The sequence below is a fragment of the Crocodylus porosus genome, unplaced genomic scaffold, assembly GCF_001723895.1.
Source record: "Crocodylus porosus isolate Cpor-Errol unplaced genomic scaffold, CroPor_comp1, whole genome shotgun sequence".
In the NCBI taxonomy this organism is placed as follows: domain Eukaryota; kingdom Metazoa; phylum Chordata; order Crocodylia; family Crocodylidae; genus Crocodylus; species Crocodylus porosus.
Window position 1 is genome coordinate 4,170,948 of NW_017728911.1, and position 25,052 is coordinate 4,195,999.

The following is a 25,052-nucleotide window of genomic DNA, read 5'->3' on the forward strand; positions in this document are numbered from 1 at the left end:
GCTCCTGGGAAGGAAGGCAAAAGGGCCTACTCCCAGAAGGGAGAAACTGAGGCAGGGGTGGGCATCACTTCCTCCAAGTCAGTGCCAGTGCTGGGAATACAACCCAGGTGCTGCAAATCTCAGGTATTTCTAATGGTACCCATCACCTTAGTATCTGGACACCATGTATGCCCAGCATGGTGCCAAACACAGTTGCCACAACTCCCTGGGGACTGGCAGGGGAAGCGGGAGGTCCTGATGTGCAGCTAGCCCCAGGGCATGCCCCAAGGAGGAGGCAAGGCGCCACACAGGTATACTCCAAGGTGCCGGGGGCAGCAGTAATGGGAAGAGAAGCTGCTTGCGGAGGAGTCTAGAAATAACAGTCACAAGCTGGCAGAGGGCAGATTCAGGCTAGATATCAGGAGGCGCGACTTCATGGTCAGGGCGGCTAGGATCTGGAACCAACTTCCAGGAGAAACGGTGCAGGCTCATACCCTGGGGGTCTTTAAGACAAGGCTAGACAATCTCCTTGCTGGGGTTGTTTGACCCCAGTACTCTTTCCTGCCATGGCGGGGGGTCGGACTTGATGATCTGCTCAGGTCCCTTCCGACCCTGGAAACTATGAGTCTACAGCACGGCGGGGAAGCCCTGCTGCTTTGGGCTGGACCCTGACACAGGCTGGCTGACCTCACGCTCTTTCCAACACAAAAGGCACCAGCAATTCGGCCCCTCCCAGGACCTAGCATCACTGCTGCCCCTCCAGCACGTGAGGCCAGACTGGCCAAGAATTGCTCATGCTGCCTTCGCCTCCAACTCCTCCCAGCCCCTCACTAGGGGTGCAGCTCAGCCCCCAGAGCCCCACTGTGTGCCCCTACTGACCAGCTCCAAGAGGTGGTGGGGCAAAGCTTTCTGCCAAGTCTGCAGGGCAGGATAAGGCCCCCAGTGCCATCTGCTTCCAGGTGGGGACAGAGGAGCTTGTCTCACCTGCCAGCTGGTGCTGCATAGGGTGGCAAACGCAGATGACAGGACAACCGTTACTGGAGGATGATGAGGCAGGTCTCAGCCCTCTACCAGGTGGATCAATGGGCAGGGGAGAGGGAGGCACTCAGTCTAGATGTACCAAGGGTACAGATACACTAGCCATGTGCTGAGTACCTTTAGGAAGTCAAGCTCAGCCTGAAGATAACTCATCATCAACCCTTAGTGCCCCAAGAAAATCACCACCCGTCCCTGGGGTTCCTTGCTGAATGACTGGAAATGAGTCATCTCAGCTCTATACCTCTTCAGCTCCCCGTGGCTCTTCTTGTCCTCCCACTCCTCCCATAACAAATGCCCAACCTCCCGGCAGACCAAGTGCCTGCAGCAAGCTCCATCTCTCCATCCAGGGGGTATGGTCCCACGACGATGGGGACATCAGGCCTACCTCATGGGAGAATGAGCAGCAATCCACCAGGCCAATGCTAGCACTGCAGCTCATCAACTGGTCCCTAAGGCCAATTCTGGCACTGCAGTCTACCAACTGGTCCCTAAACCTGCCAGCGTTCCCACCAGTAGGGATATTAAAGACCAAACCCCCTCAATTTAATATACTTAGAAAAAAAGCCATAGTTTTATAGCACTTTCCATAAACTGAGAAACCAAAGCCGAAACATCTCTATTGGCAAGAACACAGGCATCCCTGCACAGGCTCTACAACAGAGTCCAGCTGGGTGAAAAACAATGCTTCATCTTGCACGAATGCCACCTTGCTTCACCCAGATCCGGTCCCTATTGCATCTAGAGCTGTATAGAGATAGACAGGAAAAAGATGGCCCTGTCTGAACATCTTGATAATCCAAGGCCCTAATCCAGCAGTTGGGTCCATGCTGTGCAGACATATTCAGTAGCCTGTTGTTCAGCCCATTCCCCCTATGCATCTCACTCCAGGCTTGTGTCCCCAGCTTGAAAAGATGTCAGAGTCTGCCCGCAGGAGGTTTCACAGGAGAGGAGATGGGCTGGGTTGAGGTGGGTCAAAACCTTGATGCAGACCAGCTGAGCTGTAGTTCAGCCTGGTAAAAACCTGAAGAACCTGGAAGCTGCTAGTCTGCGAAGAATCAACTGCATGATAAGGCAAAAGGCACCTTCACGGGGAGAGGCAGAAGAGGCCGTCTTTGGTATGTACAATACTAAACTCTTTCATCTTGCCACTTGCGTAGGAAAGCACAGCCCCATAAAACAGTGTAGCTTGCAGACGCCAGGTTCCCCCCGCTCTGATGCAGCTGGTGGAAGGACACAGTTCAGCAGCCTGAGGAAATGGCTGCAGGCTCATAACTTTGCAGGTATCACAAACAATCTCCTTTCTGTAGAAAAATCGGGCACTGATAGACCAGCAGTGCATGTGACACTCACTGAAGTGTCCTGCCCTTAGCGCATGATTAGCTAATTAGCAATAAACAATTTTTCTCTATCAGGACATTAACTTGTATCAGGAGGCTGGAAACCTGGGGAACAAGACCAGAGTGAAATTCTCCCTTTCCAGCTCAGCTGAGCCCAGTCCCTTAGTGGAGCATTATTCTTTCTGATGCCTTGCTAAAGTTTATCTGCACCACCCATGTCACCGCTGAGCCGCCTTCAAAAAACAATTTGATTAACACATGCAAAACCCTCTGCTAATACTCCATTCACACTGGACTTTTATCACATTCAGAAGGAATCAACTGGCACTGAAAAAAAACAACCAAATCAGTATGAGGATGGGTTTAAAAAGCAAGAGTGCCCTCAGTTTCCTGCGAGAGGTTTAAAAAGCAAAAGACCTTTAATTAAGCAAGGGCACCTTTAACTATAACTTCTCCTCAGCTAGAGGTATTTAGGCTTTGTTCTCCAAGTCCCAAATGGAGCATGAAGGAAGCCGGCTGTCCCAAAATTGCAGCAAAATCAGATTCGCCCCTAGCCAGAAATACTCAGATTGCAGCCGGCAGTTCTCCAAATAAAACTGCTATTTGAGGAATTTAAAGGGGGGGGAGGTGGGAACAAAGTTTAACTTACAGAACGCCTAAATAAAAGTCACTGGAGTTTCTCCTTTTCAAGCCTCTCTCTGCCGCCCCAACAACCCAACCACTACAACCTTTGGTTGGGGCATGAGAAGCAGGAAGTGAAAGCGCAGCAGCAAAAAGCTAAGTGGAGGAAAGAACAGCTCCAACCAAAGCTGGAGATACCAAGGCCTGATCTGCTCTGGAGGGTTTTTACCAGCAGGGCAAGGCTAGTGAAGAGTGCAATTAATTTTTTCGGCTGCTCAGTCCTAAAATAATGGCAGTGCTACCACATGGAAGCACCTTTCTCTGCCAGGCCCGATTCTGCCTGCCAAACCGATAAATGCTGCATCGGCAAAGGCGCCTATTTGCCGACTGAGCTGTGTCTGCATGAGGTGCAGTGGCGAGCAGTTAAGATCTCACTCCGGATCCAGAAATACAAGATCAAGACTTGCTATGGATTGGTGCCAAAAACCACCCGCCTCTGCCTGGCCTGGCCCTTCTGGCTGGACCATCACCAGCACCTCGCTGGCTGCATTCCTCCCTTGCATGCGCTCACGGCTACAGAAGGCAGCGTGCCTTAACCGCTCTAACCCAATGAGCCACAGTGACCTGGGCAGACCTTTGACCTTGATGCTAGGGCTGCATGGACATCACAGCTGTCTGCCTGTATGACTCGGATCATGTTTTCACCCACTTGATCAGCAGAAGCTACCGCTCTAGAGACAGGCAGGATGTCAACGTTACACTTCCACCCGGTTTTGCTCACAAAGGCGCGATTTTACCATACTAGCACAAATTTTATTTGACACAGCGAAATTATAAACCAGAATTCAGTGCAATTCAAAACAATGTTACAAACAGTGTGCACATATTGCCATCCACAATTCTCAGCCAGGGGGCTGGGGCACCCTGGAGTGCCATGAGATCCTTTAAAGGCTGCCACAGGGTGCTGCACCACCTTAGCAGTGTTAGATGTGCAAACGTCTCTGCACAACTCACAAGATAAACCCAGGGGTGTAGGTTGTAGCCATGTTGGTCTAAAGACATAGGCAGACAAGGATCTTTGCTTCTTCAGCCTGACAAAGGGTATTTGTACCTCAAAGCTTGCAAAGAAGAATTTTTCCAACTATTTGAATTGGTCTAATAAAAGATATTAAGATAAACTCAGACATTTCAAACAGGAATCCAGAGCATCACAGCCGTTCTGTCCTGATGTGGCCTCTCCAAGCTCTTTGCGACATAAGAATTGCTCCAGTATTTACCTCAGGTCAAGAAATGAATGAAAGGCGAGCTGGCATTCGGACCCGTGAATCTACCAAGGTCGGCAACCTCTGGTCTACATATATCAAAACATTTTGGTACTAGCACTAATGCTAGTGCTTCACCTGAGACCAGAAACTATTTGGCCTCTATACTGCATTCCCACAGACAGAGGCTTAGCGTCAACAGTGTTCAGTGGGCAGAGCCATGGGGAACAGGCAATACTAGCAAAAGCCGGGTTTTACTGGTACAACTGTGCTTCTATTAACAGCTACAGGGATCACGCCCCTGACCACCAGGGATCCGGGTTTTCTCCAATTTAAAAAAATTCCCAATTTTTAGGTTAATAAAGTAACCCAAAATCCACATTTTTCCATGATTAAAGTGAAATGCTGCTAATACACAGATATAGACATATAGGGATACAGAGATATCTATCTATCTGTGATGGTATTTTATTTTGATAATGGAAAAATGTGGATGTGGATTTTGGGTTACTTTTTTTAACCTGAAAACTGGGGATTTTTTTATTTATTTATTTTTTAAATCGGAGAAAACCAGGATCCCTGCTGACCAGGTCAGAAGCCTGCAGTGTAGAGCTGACTTGAGCATGCTCCGCTGGGGTAGCGGACCCATACACTTCTCCCTGCTAATGTTGACATGGCCACTTGCGTTTCTTGGAGGCCATCTCACTAAGCAACAAGGACAATGGGCAGCATTAGGGGAGACCAGCTCTTTGATAACCAGATCCAGAAATATTCAGGGGGGTTGCTTCACAGGGAAGCCAATTTAGGAAGCAGGGGAAGAAAACAAAGATGCAAAATTGGGACATCTGAATTATTTCCCCCTCCACCAGTTGAGCTCTATAACCAGCTGCACCCAGCCATAGGGGGGTGGGGGGTCACTACATTATTCACTACGCCACTATGTTATTTACTATGTCACTATACATGATGACAGAGCAAGGAGCAATGGTCTCAAGTTGCAGCAAGGGAAGTTGAGGTTAGAGATTAGGAAGAATTTTCTCACCAGGAGGGTAGTAAACACTGGAGCAGGCTACCCAGAGAGGTGGTGGAAGCTCCATTGTTGGAGGTTTTCAAAACCTGGCTAGACAAAGCCCCAGCTGGGATGATGTAGTTGGAAACAGTCCTGCTTTGAGCAGGGGGCTGGACTAGATGACCTCCTGAGGTCCCTTCCAACCCTCATTTTCTATGATTCGTCTGAGCAGTTGTGCAGTATTCAGGTCTTTGTAGCTCTGCGGTTGTCATCCGGCTCCCATGAGCCCTTGCTCTACTAGCATCAGCAATAACAACCAGGTGTTGGCAGAAAGAAGCTGTCACTGTTACGTCTTGGGGCACCCTGTGTGCTCTTGGGTAGACACCCCCAGAGCCTGCTTCCTAAGCAGGGCTGCTCCCCGCGGGTATTGAGGGCTGCAAGCACCCACAGCCAGGCTGAACAGCTGTCAGCGACAGGAACGGGGGGTCAGATTCTACAGGGGATGCAACGGTCGACTAGCTCATGCCTGCAACGTTTTGCTAACCTGGAACAACGTACAAGCTGGAGAGATCTGAGCATGAATTTGCAAGTTTGAAAAAAAACAAAACAAACCACTCCAGGGCTTGGTTTGATGCACTGCCAGTCCTGCAAACTCAGCCCGAGATCTCGAACCGAGCGAGTCTGATCTGTCTCTGCGATGCCAATCTACACGGAAGCACCGACCCACCCTCCCAACCCTTGCCTGCTGCCGAGAGGCAGAACTGCTCTGTGAATGCAAAAACCTGCCCTGAGATTATGAATCTGAGTGCACGAGCACCGAGAAACATGAAGTGAACGTCTGCATGGCAGCGCTAACCTCAGCCACACGGTGCGGCCTCTATTTATATCGATGCAGGGTTTCCTGTTTGGGAGGGTTTTTCCCTGATTTTGCACCTAATTATGGCTCCTTTCTGAGTTATAATAAGCTTTTCTTCATGTGCAGTTTTTAACAAATTCTGTTTCTGCCCCCCCAGGGGGGGCCCAATCAGCTTCTTTGAAGACTAGATCCTCACCAGTGGATCACCACTGATGGCTCAGTACAGCAGGGGTCAGCAACCTGCAGCCCGTGAAGAGGTCCTGCCCAGTCCACCAAGCCAGGGCAGCAGTGGCTACTGGTGGCAGAGGAAGCGGTGGCAAGCTGTCCCACGTTAGGACCGACTGGGATTCAAGGTGGCCCACGTTAGGACCGACTGGGATTCAATTCGTCCTGTTGTTGCTAAAAGGGTGGCCAACTCCGGGAATACAGGAACACAACGAGTGCCTCATGCTCGCCATTTCTTAGGTTTCGTGGTACTGGATAACGCTGCCTCGTTCCACCACACGTCCCCGTCAGACTCCACAACCAGCCCCCAACATACTGCAGGATGTTGGGGATTTGTTAAAAAACATGCTCTTCAGTTCTGAGGGGAAGGAAAGTCTACCACCTCACCACCCCCCCTTCCGCACACACTTTTGGGGATTTTCTGAGTGCCCTGGAGTGGAAATCCAGGCTGGGGTTTTCAAGAGACTTTTGGGTGCTCGGTTTGAGACGCCTTCAAAAGCCCCAATTCTCAGGAAGCACCAGGCAGCTGCTCTGTGAGATTCAAATGAGAAATGAGGCCCTCGTTGCTCATGCATCGTCGGAAGAGACCGAGGAAGGGGTGCCTGCACTAGCTCTTGATCTCTGTGCATCGTCTTTCTGGACGGCGCAGCTTGAGGCAAACAAAGGTTGCTGGGCTCCACGCAGGCGTAGCTAAGGGAAAAATCTCTGGCTGGAGTTATGGAGGGGAATGGGGGAAGGGTCAGAGCAGCTCACACCATGGGCCCAGCTGGCCTGGCAATTCGAGGACCATCAGATCCCCTTTGAAGCCTCTCAAGACAAAAAGTCATCAGTTGGAAAACCTGGGCTCCTTAACACATCCAAGCTATATATTTAAGCTAGAACTGGCCTAACTCAGTGATACTCAGACCACGTCTCCCAAGATGTGACTTCAACTTATCGCCTGCAGCTCCTCACTGAAAATAGTATCCACAGGAGTTTTACTCTTTAATGCATTGGGGTTGGTCTTGCCTATGATTGCACATACTGCATCATGCATTCACCAGCTGTCAATTCTCCTCCATTTTCGACCTGTGCTAGCATTAATCACATACCGCAGCACTTTCTTTTGCACAGCAGCGGGTTTGCCACAATTCAGCTAAAGGCATGCAGGTAGGCTGCTGGGACTCTCTGAGTAACACACATGGCTTATGTGGCTCCAGAAGCTACTGAGCCTTGTGGACTCAAAGGTGAAGCCTCCGAAAACCCAATTTGCTTTCCCCTATCCAGTCTAACCCTCAAAGGGACCTCAAGTGTGCAAGGACCCAGCACACACCTGCTGCGGGAGCCCTCATTCGCCTGCTCGCACGTCAGCCTGGAAGGTGAATGCTGCCTTAACCAAGATTTTTGCATTTCATTTCCCTGCACATACCATTTTCAAGATCCTCTTGGCAGAAGAGCCACAAGGCTGTAATTTCCACCCCCCTCCCCCACTCCCATCTTTTTAAAGGCTGCAGAATAGGAGCACTCTGACAGCAGCCAGGAGAGCTGGAAGTAACGTGATCTCCCCAGATCCCCAGAGATTCAGAGCGCTTTCAACTACTAGATCTAATCTAATTTACTAGCTCCTGACATCCCTTCCCCCAGCAAAAGCAGTCTCTTTTCTCAACCCACTCGCTGTGATCCGCATGGCAGCAGCTGCTTCTAGCTACTGTTTGTGGAGGGGCGGGGAATCTATGCAGGATGCTGTTTATTTCAGCGGGGGTAGAGAGGGCACAATGGTCGCAAGAAGCTGTGTTCCCAACCGGCTTAACAAGAAGGCAAGCAACCCCACAGTCCTTTTAATAAGTTGCAAGCCAAGCAGAAATGGAGCCTGGGTTGAGGGGCAGGACACAACACCTCCTGGGTTTGCAGGAGATGCTCTGGTGAACGGCTCAGAGGCACGGTGGGGCTGGAGGTAACATCTCCAGCTAAGAAACAAACCTGAGGTCCCTCCATAACTGTTAATACCCCAGGGTGATTCTTGTGCAGGTGATGAATTGGCCTCCATGACTAAGAGATTGCATCCTATTAGCCCCAAACTCCTCATATATAGGAGGTAAAAATAAAATTAAAAAAAAAATCTCTAGGCAAAACCCCAGGCTATATAGCTTTGCTAATGCAAAAAAATTGCAGCTGCCCTTTGGAAGATGGATGAAGCAGAGTGATTGGGAGGGCCCCCTGGATGAAAGGCATTACAGAAAGAAAATGAGTCATCTTCTTATCCAATCAGATCGATTCCCAGCAGATTTCTCTGCCCCCCACCCCGCTTCAAAGTGCATGCTGGGGGACAGGGAGGGGGAGAAAGCAACCGGATGATCCCATTTCCTTTTTTGACACAGATGTGGGGAAAGCAACCCTAAGAAGAGCTGCCCCTATCAGTACAAGGCATGGGCAGTTTGAGTGACAAGGGTGCGATGACCAGGTCTCTGCTTTCTCAATTCAGGCTCTGCAAGAGAGAGCCAGGATCTGGCCCGATTGGCTCAAACGTGGTTAAAACACCGACACTGGCAGTCTGGCTCATCACAACCATCTTGCAAGCAAAGGTTCTTGGTAGATCTTGGGAGATTTGCTTCATTTCCTGACGCTGCCACAGCTGCCCTGCATGTGCTAAAGCAAGTCACTTCAACTCCCCATCTCCACATCCTACCAGCACAATGGGAATATTAATACTCCCAACTCTTGCCCATCTCATCTATTTAGACTGCAACTTCCCTGAGGTATTAGGAGCTGTATCACTAGGAGCTTGGATTTCAGACATATGCTCATCAGCATAACAACTAACAAGGGGAAACAATTTAAATCACTCCTTTCAATAACTGAGATATGCCCAGCTGATGCCTTATAAAACCAACATGAAAGTTTCCTTCAAAGCAATATTAAATTAAAATGTGAAGTGAACTCAGTTTCCCAGATTTCATAGATGTTTGGGTCAGAAGGGACCTCTGCAGATCATCAAGTCTGACCCCCTGCCCTGGGCAGGAAAGAGTGCTGGGGTCAGACAACTCAAGCCAGGTGCATGTCTAGCCTCCTCTTAAGGACCCCCAGGGTAGGGAAGAACACCACCTCCATTGGAAGCCCATTCCAGATTTTAGCAACCCTTACTATAAAGAAGTAAAGTTTCAGTTATACATGAAGGGTTTCTGGTAATGCCACTGTTTGCAGCACTGCTTACAGGGAGCAGGTCATAACTTGTTGAATGGATGTGGCTCCCACATCTGCAGGATTTGAGCATCTCAGACTCCTTGCTATGAGGTGAGAGTGGGAGAGGACACCCCCATTTTACAGATAGGAAAACTGAGGCATTAGCTAACTAAAGCACTGATTTCTAACAGTGACAGTAATAAATCACTCATACAGGCAAGCAAGAGACCAAGTCTCTCGGAGCCCTAGAGATGAACTTGGCAGAAAGCAGCTGGGTTTGTGATGCTCAGCTCAGGCTCAACAATCAAATGGTTCCTTCTAGGGGCAGACTTCGTGCATCTATGGGATGGGCTTGTCTACACAGTGCCAGGCCTGGCCCCAGGCTGAACAGCAAGCCTCACCCAGTCCCTCCAGCTCGGCATCGTTACCCCCCCCCCAGAGTGGCCTTCAACGTGTACCCATAAAGATGCCTGTGACAGCCTGAGAATAGCAGGCGGGAGCACAGGGCTGCTCTCGGGCAACTCTGTGGCTCCGTTCCCAGGACTTGGCACATGCTGCTCAGGATCAAGTGGGTGAGGCAAGGCGTGCCCCTTGGCAGCAGGCCCAGACCCAGCACGGGAGCGATGCAGACAGGCCCTGTGAGTCACACACAGTCTGGGACACAGTTGAGGACTGAACCTGGGTCTCCACTGTCAATAAAGACAGCCTGAGCCTGCAAATCATTTCCTCATGTGAGCTGCCCCCTGCCCCTCCACTGGAAACACAAGTGCCAACAAACAAGCCTGGGAATTTCTGCTGACAGCAGCAGAGGGATAATAACAGGAGGCTTAATTAAATAGGGCCATAAAATCTTTGACATTTGCAAGGCAAAATTCAGGTCTTTAGATTTCCAAAAGTAGAAGGTTATCATCTCATATATCCTCACACAGACCCCCAGGCACACACTCTTCCACATGAGAAACATATCTTTAAGCTCTTAAACCAGTGGTTCTCAACTTTATTAAACTCAAGTCACCCTTGTTAGACTGAAGGTACCCCCTTGAAAAATGCCAATTCTGAACTTTCACTCATTTTTTGACTACACAAAAATGCTAGAGCAATTCTTCTATTGCAAAGGACTCAGAGACACCCAATAGGGTGGACTGTTTTTTATACTCTGGATTCCTATTTGAAATCTCTGGATTTATTTTGCAAATTGCATGTAGGTGTTTGCACACCTCACAGTGCTATTATTGCGTGGCACCCCATGGCACTTGTAGAAGGATCTTGTGGCACACAGGTTGAGAACCACTGTCTTAAACTCTTATTTAGTCATCTAGAGCAGTGTTTCTCAATCCATGGGTCACAAGAATATATGAAAGGGTCACGCACAAACTCTAAAATTTGATTTTCCTTTGAAGGAGAAAAATGTGGGAAACTGGCTTTTTCTCTTGCAGGCTGGCCAACCCACCCCCCTACCCTGCCTCACACACCCACCCTCTGCCTCATACACTGTGGGGCTGAGGCCTGGGGGGCAGCAGGTCAGGAGTGAGGGGCACTGGTTTGGGACCAGCCATCAATGTTTACAAATGGGTCCTGGTACAAAAGAGGTTGAAAACCACTGATCTACAGCAGGGCCTGCAACCTCTGACCCACAGGCCAGATGTGGTCTACAAAGAGATTTTAATGGGCCACAAAGCTAGGGAAGCAAGAATCGAGGGCAGTGGTGGTGACTGGGTCATTAGCAATGGCCTGCCTTAGCACTGAGCTGCATTAATTCGGGTAAAAGGTTGCGACCCCCCAACCTAGAGGACAGGATCTTCAAAAGTTTCCAGAAGCCGAGAGTGTGATTGCCCTCCAGCTGCAAACCCTAAGTCAGCCTATCTACAGCACGTTACTTCCTGGCGGTGTGGAAGTCTGACGCATCAGCTGTGGCATTGCTACAAACAGAGCTCCGGCTTGGTGCTTATCAGCACTGCCTTCCACTCTGCTGTTTTCACAGCAAGGGGATGGAGGGCACCCAGAACTTGGCTTCTCCAGCACAGATGAGCACTCTGCGCGCAGAAGCTTTTTGCGGTACGTCTTCACTTGATCAAGCCTCGGTTAGGTGAACAACATGAGAGCTGAACAGCAGCTTATCTGTACGCCCTTGGAAGTGTTGGTTTTCTGCAGAAAACCATTCTCCTCCAGAACTTTAGTTAATGCATCACCGTATCTGCAGTCAGAGAGACCACTGGTATTGCATGCTACTCTCTTGTAAGCTTTAAATAAAGCCGCAGGTCTTATTCGCATGGGTAGGGGGCGGTGGGTGCAGACTGCAGGATTCCTTGTAGGCCATATCCAGACCCGCTGCCAGTGCCAGTGATGGGGTGAGCAGCAGGGACATGAACTGCCACAGATGTCCAAGCCACTGTGACAGACGCTGCCATTGCTTGCCATGCCGTCACTGAAGCATGTTGCAAATAGGGCTCCATATCCTGGAATTTGGTGTTGGGCCCTGCCTCTAAACTCCCAGCCTCTTCTGGACCCCTGAACACATCTTTGACACCCCCAATTTAAGCCAATAGTGTGCCTCTACCTTGAGGTTTGACACAGTAAATTGTACCCATGTCCCTTATCCCAAAAAATTCAGCAATCTCAATGGCTTTCCAGCCATGCTTCCCAAAGGCATTCAGCTAACAGAGGATGCAACAAAGCAGTAAAAGAAACCATTCTCAATATAAATGCTGACAATTTGCTCACCATTAGGAAACCAGACAGTCTAACACAAAACATGCACAGCAAGGACTCAGCAATAAACAATTAAAATACATTAAAACTAAGGGTGTCAAAGATATGGCTCATGAGGCTAGGGTGGCACAGGCTGCAAACCACGCACGGGACTAGAACCAGCACCGTGGGCAGTGCCCATTACAGTTTGGGGCATGCACTGTATAAAGCACCTGTGCCAGGCAAGCCTTGAATGCCTGCTCTGAAGCCAGTCTAGACTGGGCCTACACATCATCCTTAGGCACTGGAGCCTGCACTCAGGGCCAGTCCAGCTTGGGCTCCTTATGCAGTGCCCGCCCTGTGCCAGCTCTGAACACGCACCACAGGGCCAGGGCTTGTCTGGGGCATGCACTGCATGAGGTGTCTATGCTGGACCAGTGTGCAGGCCTCAGTACAGACCAGACCCATGCCCCTCATTCAGCCCATGACGCTGGATGTGTTAACATCCCTGATTTAAAACCATATCTCAATGAACATCTCAATAAAAGAGCCCAGACTGAACTAATGAGATGCATCCACTCTACTTAATGATACAGCCACATTGCTGTATACAGGAGAATCCCCCTTTCAGTCACCATGCCTGCTGTGAGCAAGGAACAAAGACTTACTCCTTCAGATCAAGCAATGAGGCAGCAGGGAGCCAACTTATTTGATGTGCCACAAATTAAGCTCCACACTCTCCCCGAGAGCCACCCTGATCCCCTTTTCAGGCCTGATCCGCTGCTCTGCTTTCTGGTCCCTGTCCTCTCCCTGATCTGCCATATGCCACACACAGAGGCTGCCCATGCCACTTGTGGCACACGTGCTGCAGGTATACTACCCCTGCAATAAGGGCTAATGCATCTCAGAGCTTCTCCCCACTAATATCCGTGGCGTCTGCGTACAACTGAGGAGCGTTACAATCAAGGTCATCTACAGCCATATATTTCTTTTTTAATGAACTGCCTCCAGCCGCATTCGCACATCTTTTCTATTCCCTTTCCCTCATCACAGCAGCGACTGAAGTGCATGAGCATAAACGCTTGCAAAAAGCAAACCCGAAGCCAGGCAATCACACGTAGGATATATCCAACCAGGAAACCCAGCTAAGCATGTGGCTACTGAATGATTAGTTCAAACAGCCAGCCAGAGAATAGATCGACTCTATTATGCTCATGGACTCGCTTCTAGCCAAATGCAAGAACAACTGGGATCTGTCTGTTGACACGCTGTGAACGGATGAGGTGGAGAAATGTATTGAATAAACTCTTCTTTATGCATCACTTGCTGGGGACGAGTGACATTAACAGCTTGCAACCCTCATCAAATGCTCTCTTGCCCTGCAGACTCATAAATGGGCTTTGCCACTGGCAAATAAACCGGGATGGCTCTGGCCATACTGAAATGTGGCCCACTCTGGGATGAAACACATGTTCTCCTTTACTTTCTCCATCTATGCCCCTGTTAATGGGACAGCAAAGGAAGGAGTAAAACCATCTCAACAAGAGGGACAATTTCAGGAAGGCGAGGTCTCATACTAAGATGCCTTTGGATTCTGTTGGAAGCCTGGGAGTAAGTCAAAACCTAGTTTCTGGCCAGCAGACAGCGTCTCTTGCGGTACCGTGCCCCTTATGCACCTGCTGAGGAACTGCCTCAATAAAAGACCACCTGCACTTTCCCTGATGGCCTCCAAACCGATGCACCATGATCCTTCTTAACTCATGGGCGCTGATAGGATTGAAACCCAACTGATACAGCTGCAACCAGACACAGCCGTGGCCAAGGCTCTGGAAATCCCCCTTTCCTCCTCTTCCATATCTTTTAGATGAGCTCTTCCTCCCTGAGGGTTATTTTTGAGTTGTAGTTTGACTTTTAATCGTTACTCAGCAATTTGTAGTTCACACCAGTGGCTCCCAATTACAGGGGGAGAAAGGAGTCGGGTGCAGGGAACACACATCAGTGGACTGTGACAATAAGGAAAGGGTCCGGAGGACAGGAACAGAAGGGTCCACCCAGCACCAGCCACCTGGCCCTGCCCCCCACTAACAAAATCCAAGTTTATCTCCAGCGCAGACCAAACTCACATGGGAAAGGAGAGGAAGAAAGCCAGGACTGGCTCTCCTCAGCCGGGGGTCAGGTAGTGGCACCGTAATTTCTTTGCTGGGCCAGACCCCAGTTCTCCATTGCCTCCTCCGACACCCTGACCATACCCATCCATTGCACTAAGAGGTCATATCTCTTCTGCTCGGATGCCGCTGAGTGCCACTTCCCCATCAGCAAGCCAGGCTCACAGAGAAGTCACAGGCACTCTGATGCAGCTCAGCAAACATCTCTGGATGAAATGCGCTCTCCAAGGCCAGGGAAGCAGGGGAAAAGGGATCAAGCCCTGCTATTTTTGGATGGCTCCCTCTGGGAGCCCACAGTTCATGTCAGAGGCTCCTTTCCCTCGAAATGTGCCTGCATTGGCTGGAGAGGAGGCAAACTCCAGCCACGGGCTGTTTCAGGAGGAAATACAGACAAGGGTGGGAGGAGGGGAGCAGGGAGGAAGAAGTGATCGACCCGGCTGGGCCAGAGGCTCTTTGCCAGCTGTGGCTCCTCGTCCGTCCTGGGAGACGACTGGCGGCGAGAACCCGCAGATAACGGCCCGGCGCAAATCTACCAACCCTCACGTCAGAGCCGAGGCCGACTCAATAGCAGAGGCAGCTGATCCCCTTTCCTTCCCCACTCCAAGCTAGTGGATCATGAAAAGTTAACTGCCCTGGAGGGCAAAGGCAACACAGAAGAGGCGTAGCGTGGAGCCCTCCCCTCTGCCCACGTGTCCAGAGGTCCGGCCTGCAGAGAGGGCCAGGGAGGAGGCCGGAGGGTGGCATCTCTGACGTGGACGCTGCTGCCGGCCTTGCGAGAGAGATGGGAGCAGATTCTCTTGCATGTGGGTGGGAATAGGCTTAATGTGGGAAGCCGACTTCAGCCTTAACATGGGCAGATGGCCTAGGAAGGGGGGGAGGGGTCTGCGCTGTCCACGAACACAGGCAGCTCCTGTGGTTCCTCCCACCTCCCCTGCTAAGCAGCCACAGGTCATCACTATGGATGCAAGTGGTCCAGGAATAGGACTCTGACTCTCCAGCATCCTACCAGCTTCTCCAGTGGCTCTGAAGCTTGCAATCATTGGGCTAGGTCCCTACCTGATTTACTCCATTACTTGCTCCAGGGCAACCGGTCCAACACCCAGGGATGTCAGCAGAAAGACACCCGCTGGCTTCGCTGGGCTTTTGGATCCAGCCAAAAAAACCAGATCACAAGTGATTCCCCAGTGGCTCTGCTGAACTCAGTACAATGAAACGCTGCGGGAAGACGCCCCGGCACAGATGCACCCCACCTTGCTTTTGCGAGGGAAAATCCACAAAGACTGCTTGTGTCACAGGTTGGCCGCCCCTGCAATAAGCTAACTAAATCAGAGATATGCAGCTTTCAGAAGCAATGGCTTGCTTATTATGGAGGCTCAGAGTTCACCGCCTGAAGAGCCACAGTCGACACATAAAAGCTGCTTATTTCGACAATTACTGTTACTCTCTCCAGGGTCGCAGGGGCTGTCCTGTACCAGGCTGGGGTGCCCTGCAGTCAAGAGTGTGATTCCCACAGGTGCCTGGAGGAAGGGGGCAGCCTCTCCTCTCCCCTGCAAGGACCTCGCCACAGTCACCTATGCCTCGGTTGGCCACCTGGCAGCAAAGGAAGCTCCCAGCGCTGCTGCATGCTGAAATTAGCACACGGTGCCGCAGAGAGATTCCCAAGGGGAGCCACACGTCAGGAGCACGCTGCTGCCCTGCTCCAAGAGATGCCCGCACCTGCCAACACACATCCAGGTGAAACTCAAGGATGATCCCGTCTCGAGCAGGGGACTGGACGAGGTGACCTCCAAGGTCCCTTCCAGGCCTACTTTCTTACAATCCCATAAACTCAAGGCACCGATGCAAAGCTTTATGTTTCAGCACCTGGTTCCCTATGAAATCACAGCTCTCTCCCAGCTGCTGACTGCTACCTGATGACACTGGGACTTTCTGGGAGAAACCTCAACCCTGGGGCTCGCTCCCCACTTGTACTACTGGAGCCTGAATTAGTGGCATGCTGGAAGGCTTCCTTGCCAAGACTTGTAGAGGGGTGAGGGAGGGAGGGGGTAGAGTTTAGGGCTAGGTGACGGGTGAGGAAGGTTATTTAAAACATCCCCCTAACTGGTGAAAAACCTTCTGCGGATCAAGGAGGAAGGTGCAGCTCCTTTCCACTGTGTTTCCAAGATGGTGCCTACAGAGGGGAACTTGAAACCATGCTTACAACCTGTATGCATGCAGTACCACTTAAGTGCAGCCACCTCTGGGGAGGAAAGCAACCGCCAGTCTAAGCCCAGCAGGCCTAGGGGAGGAAGGAAGGAAAGGCAGCACGACCAAGCCAGCCTGATATTTCCATCGTGCCAGGAGGATTTCTCCCATCCCTGCAGCAGAGACTGGACCACAGCCACCAAGACTGACCACAGAGCAAGCTCTGTGAGGCTCAGCATATCCAAACGAGGGAAAAGTGGCTGAGTGCAACCAGCTGCAATTCCTGACTGCCAATCAATGGAGAGGGGTCTCTGGACTCGATTCTCATCGACCTGACTCTGGAGACAAAGAGGGAGGCTCCGAGTGGGCAGAAACGGTGTGTACAAGGCTCCTGCCCAAGCCTTAATACAAAGGAGATGCGGGCAGCAGGAGTTTCAAACCCAAGGCTTAGCCAGCTGCTCAGCATGTTCCCCCACACGTCAGAACCAGGAGGAATCACAGTCACTCCTGCAGATCCCATCCCACGGCTGGTCCAATCTCCCTCCTCCCCCTGCACCTGCTTCTTCATCCCGCAGCACAGCAGATGTGAACCTTGCGATTGCCGGCGGGTGGGGTGGGGGGTAACCCAAGTGACAAGCCCAACCCTCCATCCCCCCCAAAACTAGCCACCCCTGCCCCCAGCACGCACACACTCTCCCCTACGCTCCTCCTCATCACTGCCTGCAGCAGAGAGACCAGGGATCCACCCCCCACAACCACCACCACCACAGACTGACCTGCATAGCCACTGAAGCCACAGGCTATAACAGAGCCTGTCTCTACAATGGTGGAGGCTGCTGGGATCTACGGTAGCACGAAGGCTGCCCGGGCCAAACGCCATCGCACCAGGCAGAAGACTGGAGCGGATCCTAACCATGCAGTGCTGAGCCTCTGCAGCATGGGGCCCAGCCAGCAGCCTTTCAGCCAGCCTTAGTTATTTATGACTTTCCAAGGTGGGTCAGGGCCAGGGGGGTAGTATGGGGGGGATACAGTGGGGAGGAAGAAAGAGAGGGAAAGAAAAAAACTTACAAGACCAGAGCAGAAGCTGAGAAGCATCTTTGGTTACATAACAGGAGAGCAGAGAAGCAAAGGCATCAGTGAGACGGTGGCTGCCGGGCTCCACTGAGAGATCCCCGCTTCTCTTTCATCTCCTGCGGTTCCTCCAGCCAGAGGGGGGGACAGAAGGGGGAAGAAGGGGGAAAAAAATTCCCCACGGTGCCCGATGCGAAAGGAAAATCCTGCACCAAGAGCTGAGGTTGCAATCACCGGGAACCGAGAGCACAGTCGCTTCGGTCCATCCGCCTGCGTGCTCGGCGGCCAGATGCTATCGATTCCTAACCCCACCGCAAGGGCAGGGAGTGCGGAGGAGCGGCGGGGCGGGGGGGCACACGCGCATGGGAAACAGTGCATTTCCATTTCAAACCCAGTTCGCAACTTTGCTGCACACAAAAGGGAAATCATAGCATAGGCTCCCCAGGCAGCCTAGCTCCCCGGCCTGTAGGGACCTCCCCTGGAGCTGATCTCCCTCTCCAGGAGGGAGGGGAGGCAGGCAGAGCACAAGTTGCTTTGGCAGTGGGTGAATGTAGCACTGTGCCTTCCAGTTTGGTTTTTGTTTTTTTAAAGCCACAGGACAAATCCCACTGGATTATCCCTAGTCCGCCCCTCGGCCGATTCACGACTGTCCAGCAGTGGCTATGACCATAGAGTCTACTTCTCCGATGGCCGCGTCACCTGCTCCCAACCACAGCCCGTTCCACAAGATACAGCCAGGACTGAAAAAAACTCAGCAACCATCAACTAGCCAGCAGATCTGACCCGCTAGCCATGGGTTGGGAAAGCAGCCCTACCAACAAGAGAGAAATCCTGCTCCCACTCCCAGCAGCTGGGGAGAGGGGCTGCATGGGAATTCACATGCAGGGGCTGTCCCTGGCCCCTGCTGGAAGCAGACTGAAGTGGGAAATGGAGCGATCAGCAGGGACCCCTCACCCAAGCCAAGGAGAAAGCGCTGATGTCTGTCGCTCCTCACCCTGCTAGATGATGCCTCAATTATACAGGGCCTCATCCTTTGTATCCCCCGCTCGGCTTGTCCACAGCTGTTGGCTGGAAGGAGCCACCCTCCTTGTGCCCCAGGCCTCCTCAGCCTCTTGATGGCTGGTACATGCTGATCTGCCCCCATACCTTGGCAGCTCCAATGAAAGTGTTCTGCTCTTCTGCCCACCTGCCATCCCCACTCCACTGTTCGAATCCTCCTGTGCTGCAAGCAGGCCCAGGACTGGTTTCTGCTGCTGCTTAAAGGCCACCCTCCCCCAAGGGAAATTGTACTGGGTTTCACCCCTTTCCTGCCTGTACAAGGAGGACGAAAACTGATCAAAGTCTCCTGGGTTTCATTCTGCTGCTGGGCCAGGATGGGAGCTGCAGCTACACGGGGGTGGTCTCTGCCCACAGAGGCAAGGAGGCAATACTCAGATGTGACAGGTTCTTCCCAAAAGACAGAAGCCTTCCTTGTAAACCAGGGCTGCCAAGTTTACCTGCCCCCTTCCCCAGGGAGGATCTGGATGAGAGGCCAGATCTGGACCCACCCCCAGCAGCAGGGCAAGAGTTAATGCAGCCATCGTTCACCCCACAGCCACTCACACACATCCCCAATTGGGCTCCGTACCCCAGAACTCAGCAATGGGCCCTGCCCTCACTCACCCCCCACCCCTATTCCCTGCCCCTCCAGAAACTTGCAGGCCGGATGTTTAACAACTTCCCCCCCACACACACACACACTTCTAGACAAAAAGCTTAGCAGTCAAGACCTGCACCCTACAAATATTCCTGATAACCCACCCTACTTAACACCTGGGGTGATCTAACCCTAAGTGACCAGATCCCAATATCAGACACATTCCCTAATGCTCAATCTGGATTTCCCCTTCCTGAATGAAAAATGAAACTGAACTTAGAAAAAAAGGCATCATACGCACAGCAAAAGATTGTATCTGCTGCCATAACACGTAACGCCCACAATTACCATAACTGAAAGAAGAAAGAAAAATGTTTTTGCTTGATCGGTTGGGGTGTGCGAGTTTCACAGCGCGGGAAATCTAAAGTGGGTTTTGATGCCCCTCTCTTGTCTAGTCAGGGTCTTGGCCTCTTGGAAAGGACTTTTTCCGCAGGGAGAAAGGAACAATTCAGAAGAAAGATGATGTTATTGGATGCCTATAATAACAGGAATTATTCTGGGACAGGTGCTTTAAACTCAACCCACCAAGACGTGATTTTTTTTCCCTCTGGGATATTTTTAGCTAATCCCTGCACCTCAGCTCAGCCCTGCAGTTCAGGCAAGTTCAAACCAACCAACCCCAAAGCCGCATCCTTCCAAGCCATAACTGGCACTACAATTGTGGATGCTATTTCTCCACTAAAAGTTCACACCAGTATAACCAGTGCCCACATCTATCCTTCCTTCCCCCAAAATACTTGTAGGCTAGCATCATGTGCCCAACTCCATAAGCCTAGTCCATGTGCAATGCGAGGACCAGCTGAAGGGCACTGCCTTAGAAATGACTTTAGTGAAATCTTGCAAGTGCCCCGTTCTCATAAATCAGGCCAAGAGCATCTTTCACTGGTTTCGCTTCAGCTTCACAATTCAGTCAAACGGAGGCCCAAACTGCAGGCAGGCCACCTCTGAAGTTTAAAAACTTTGCAACCCAGCCGAAGAGAGCTGAGCAAACTGAACTGAAACTGTGCCTTCAACTCAGGCGGTGCTAACAGGGGACTGCCGCGCGCAACACAACTCGGGCTCTGACGTGATCTGAAATACAACGGGGGCAGACAGACAAGACAGTCTCTTTGTTTCGTGGGATAAGCCAGCCCCATCGGGTTCCAAACAGCTTGGGTCATCTTATTTTCTTTTATCCCTGGCTTTACCATGCGAGAGAATAGTAACTGAGCTTCACATGTGCTGGGACAGCGAGTTTCACCATAGAGGGAAGCAGTGAATGCTGACAGTTTACACAGATAAGAAAAGCATTCACTTCCTTTACTGTTTACCCTATGCTTTCCTCCCCCAACACCTCCCCACCCCCCACCCCCGTGCCATCTCTGGAGCCGTACGAGTGACAGTAACTATAAAAGCAGCATCACAGCTTGAGTTTTAGCCACATGCATTTGCCCCAAATGGGTTAGATCAGTGATTCTCAGCCACGGTGCTGCAGTCCTCTGGGGCGTCATGAGATCTTTTCAAGGGTGCTGTGGGATGCTGTGCCATATAAGCACCCTTAAGTGTGCGAACACCTACACAAGATTCACAAGATAAACCCAGAGGTTTCAAAACAGGGATCCAGGGTGTTGAAGCCGTTCCTCCCTGCTGTGGGCTTTCCGAGTCCCTTGCAACAGAAGAACTGCCCTGGTATTTTTCAGACAAGGTTCTTTGGGTAAATCCGATATCTTTTATTAAACCAACTCAAATAGTTGGAAAAAAAAATTTCTTAGCAAGCTTTTGGGTAAAAATACCCTTCCTCAGGCTGAGGAAGCACTTTTCCGCATTCAAGCAATGAGTGAAAGCCAAGAGCTGCCATTTTCTGAGGGGGCCCTCAAGTCTGATGAAAGGTGTTTTGAGTCTACCAAAGTTGAGAACCACTGGGTTAGAGAGTTACTGCCAGCTGCAACCATGACTAGAATAGTCTTCCTACACCCATCGCTACAGGGCAGTGGTGCTGAACGAGCAGTAGCACTGATGGGAAATTGTTATGGAGGGGAAGAGAGGCCAGCCACAGACTCAGCCCTGCAACATGTGCTCACTGTCTGGGGGAACCCCTCAGAGCAGCTAGATTTGGAAACCTTAAACACATACACAGAGCCACACACATGAAGAACAAGATACAGCCACGGGGCAGGCAGGGGCAGCTCCACCAAAGTCATCAGGTGGAGGAAAAATAGGCAGCAGCTGGGAAGGGAAAGTTGTCCCCTGCAACATACAGTCATCAGGGACCAGACCTAGGGGGCCAGGCCACCTTTGGCCTTACCAATCACCAGCCAAGGGGTCAGAAGCGATTCTCCTGAACTAAGACCACTTGTTCCCTCAGATTTCCTCACCCCACATTGGATTTTAAAGGTGGACGGGATTTTCCTCTCTTTTCAACTCCAGAGCCAAGAACACCTCCTCCGAGCAAGAATCGCACGAAAGCAGGGAAGGGACCTCACCAGGCCATCTAGTCCAGCCCCCTGCTCAAGGCAGGATCAACCCTGAAAAAACCATCCCAGGGGCGAGTGCTGTGTCCCGCTGCACACTCAACACTTGCCTGGAGTTCCCTCTGTTTTAAAAGGGTCTTAGACTGGCAGCCCCTTGCATCTACCTGGAGGCCCTGGCAACTCCGAAGGGACCCAGCACCAGAAGAAAGCAAACAAAAGAGAAAGAAAGAAAGAGGCCTGAAAGTAAAAGGCCTGAATTAAAAGGAACAAGCCTGCATGGGGCTGAGGGTGACTTCCATGCTTTGAAGCACTGGCCCAATCAGCAAAAGTGTAAACTTTGCTGGAGTGAACAATGGGAAACCTGAAAAGAGAAACAGGCCGGAGGCAACTGCTGGCTCCATGGAGCGTGGTACCCCTGGCACCCGCCCGCCAGCAGAGCCGAGGCTGCACACCAACTCTCCGTACCAGCACATGTACCGCAGGGGCAGAACATGGAAAAATTCCTTCCTGACCCCTGCCTATGCCCTGAAGCCTGAAGGTCAGTTCTTCCTCTACGCGACCCGCCCCAAACCACCAAGGTCACACAGTTATCCAGCCCGTTTCATTCCAACCGCACCATTTGGCTATTTGATTTCCTGCCAAACAGCCTGGAATGCCACGGGCCAGCAAAACGCTGCGGGAGGACACAGCCCCTTTATTCTCAGCGTACGAGAGCAGAAGTCTGCATCCATAAAGTAACGGAGCAAAAGTCACCGTTCCTAAGTTTTCACCGGACACTTAAACACGCTGTCAGGTCGCCCCTCCTGCTCGCCTCCGCTGTGCACTAAAGAACCACTGGATGCTTAAAAAAAAAGAGTAAATAGCCTCACGGATCCCACCAAACCCATAACCGCAGCTTCAAAAATGGCAGCACCACCACACTCACCCATCCGGGCAACATCCGGTAATGGCGCCTTTGTGGTGGCTGCCCTGATCTCAAACCAAAGGCCGTAACCCAGACCTTCTGCTTGTCCCCCAGCCAGCTCACAGCAATATGACTCACTTATTGTCAAGGGGCGGGGGCAAAAATCCAAACTCTCCACATTCAATAGCTTGGTTGTTTTCCACAATGCAGAGCTGAAAGGCTAAGACTGGCTGTAGCCCGGCTGTCTGCCTACAATGAAATGCATGGGAGGTGACAGCAGCAGTGTATCATCCAGACTAAGCCAATACATATTACGCTACAGCCATGAGTTCCTGCACGCTTGATCCCTGGGCTGCGGACCGCCAGCCAGAGGCCCTGGGCACTCAAATCTCCGAGGAGGATGGGCTCTGCTCTATGAACTGGTCAGCTCCTTGCAGAAGGAGAGGCAGCAATGCTCTGGGCAGGGATGATGGAGTCCCCATTGTTTCAGCTGCTGTCATCTCACCCTGGGCTGCCACTCAGCTCCGAGAGCCATCCTTCAGGAACATGCCTGTTCCTTCTTGGCAGACAAGGCGGAGGAACCTAGTCCAGAGCCTGTGTGAAAGCCAGCTCCTCTCCCTTCTCCCAACCGTCCAGCTGGGCACCTCTTGGCTTATTTGAGGGAGGTATAAAACAGGAAACTGGTAACTCAGATCCACCCCAGGCCCCATGCTACAGCCAGGGCAAGGCAGAGAGGGAAGCTCGCTCATTCTGAGTCCACTCTCAGCACATCCCAGTCTGATCGCACAAGGAAATGAGATTCGGGGGTGGGGGAGGGAGAGCTCACAGGCCTAGGCCAAGTAGGAGAGCGATGGACGTGCTCTGGAGACCCACGCACCATGTAAAAAGTCTTCTCTCTCTCTGCTTCTCCGCTAGGTCACAGGCACAAAGCGGGCCCTTCGCTGGGCTGCTTCATCGGTACCAGCACTGGGCCTGCCCCCAGCAGACGGTCCCCCGGGACTGGGGAGCAGGAAGTGACCATACGCAAGGCTCCCGCAAAGTGCCCAGTGGCTCTCCCCAGCCTGAGCTGGAGTCAGACCCTTCCCTCCCTCACTCTGTGAGCAGCGGGTGCCCGAGGGAGGCTCCCACCCACCAGGCGGATGGCAAGGAGGGAGAGCTGGGATCCTGGAGTCCACCCAAGGCCGGATCACGCGGGAAAGCTGTGGAAGGGGGAGGGCAGGACGCAGCCTGGGCCCCTGTAGTAACCACTCCCTTCCCTTCCCTCCCCGAAATGTGCGAGTGCTGCGGGGGGGCAGGCGGGAGCACTCACCTCTCTCCAGGCTCCGATCTGCCTTTGGCTCGGCTTCCACGCCGCGGAGCCGGCTGCTCAGCGCGGGGCTCGGCCCCTTGCCGGGTATGCCATGCGGCGGGCGGGACACGGCCCGGGCGCTGCTGGGCCGGGGTGGAAGCGAGAGGTACAAAGGGTGGGGTAGGAGCAGGGTTGGGGGCAGCGGGGCCCAGGGCGGGAGGGATCGGGGAGGAGGAGGAGGAAGAGGAAACAATGTAGCAGCGCCCGCAGCGAGGGTTCCAAATTCGTGCGCTGCGGAACACCCCGAGCGTTCGATCTCCGAACGTTCGGGCTCGCCGCGTTCCAGCCGCGCCTGCTCGGGCCCCTGCCGGCCTGGGCGGGGGAGGGGAGGGGGAGCTCTGCCTGCTCCTCGCGGGGGCGAGGCGAGGCGACGGGCGCGGGGCTGGCGCTCGCTCCGTGCCCCCGGCCGGCCGCCCGCTCCCTCCCTCCTCCCGGGCTCGGCGGGGAGCTCGCAGGGCCTGCTGGAAGGAAGCGGAGCCCGGATCCGTCCGCCCGGACCAGCGCGCCTGCGCCGCCTGGGCTCGACCCCATCCCCGGCCGAGGCGTGGGCGGAGAGATCGCGCCACCTGCTGGGCTTCCCCGGGCACCGCGGCCGCGGGACGGCGCTCGGCCGGGCCGAGGGGCGCAGCCTGCTCGCCGGAGCCCGTCAGTGGCAGCAGCTGTGCTAGGGGATCAGAAGCAGGCCCTCCTACCCCTCTGCCGGGGCTTTCAAAACTTAATGCCCTGATCTAGAAACTTGGGAGTGGATGAGAGAGTTGGAGGGAGTCCAGCCCCCTGCCCCAGGGGCAGGAAGTCAGCAGGGATCATTAGACAAGTATCCAAATGTGTCCTGAAGGCGTTCAAAGTGGGTGCTGAACGACCTCCAGCGGCGGTCTCGTCCAGACCTTGGGGGCTCGGACAGTGAAGAAGTTCTTCCTCATGTCCAGCCTGAAACAGTCTTGCAGGAGTTTGTGACTTAGTCATCCCTTGGGGTGCTCTGGTGAACAGACGTTCCCCCAGATCCTGGTGGTCACCCCTGATAAACTTATAGGTGGCCATCAGATCACCCCTGAGCCTGCGC

The 25,052-nt window shown here is 52.4% G+C and overlaps 1 protein-coding gene across 2 annotated transcripts in view; it reads right to left on the bottom strand.

Moving 5' to 3' along the window:
• The window catches only part of CSK (c-src tyrosine kinase), a 53,702-nt gene extending 29,223 nt beyond the window's left edge, over positions 1-24,479 (bottom strand). The window contains exon 1 of one of the 2 annotated variants that reach the window (XM_019533313.1): positions 23,954-24,479. Coding sequence is in view for 1 of the 2 variants with exons in the window: in XM_019533312.1 (XP_019388857.1) it covers positions 17,592-17,618 (27 nt within the window). In the remaining variant the exon portion in view is untranslated. Of the gene's footprint in view, positions 1-17,591; positions 17,660-23,953 lie in introns of those variants that run through there. The other variant, XM_019533312.1, reaches the window with a different exon arrangement.
• Positions 24,480-25,052: the final 573 nt, after the last annotated feature.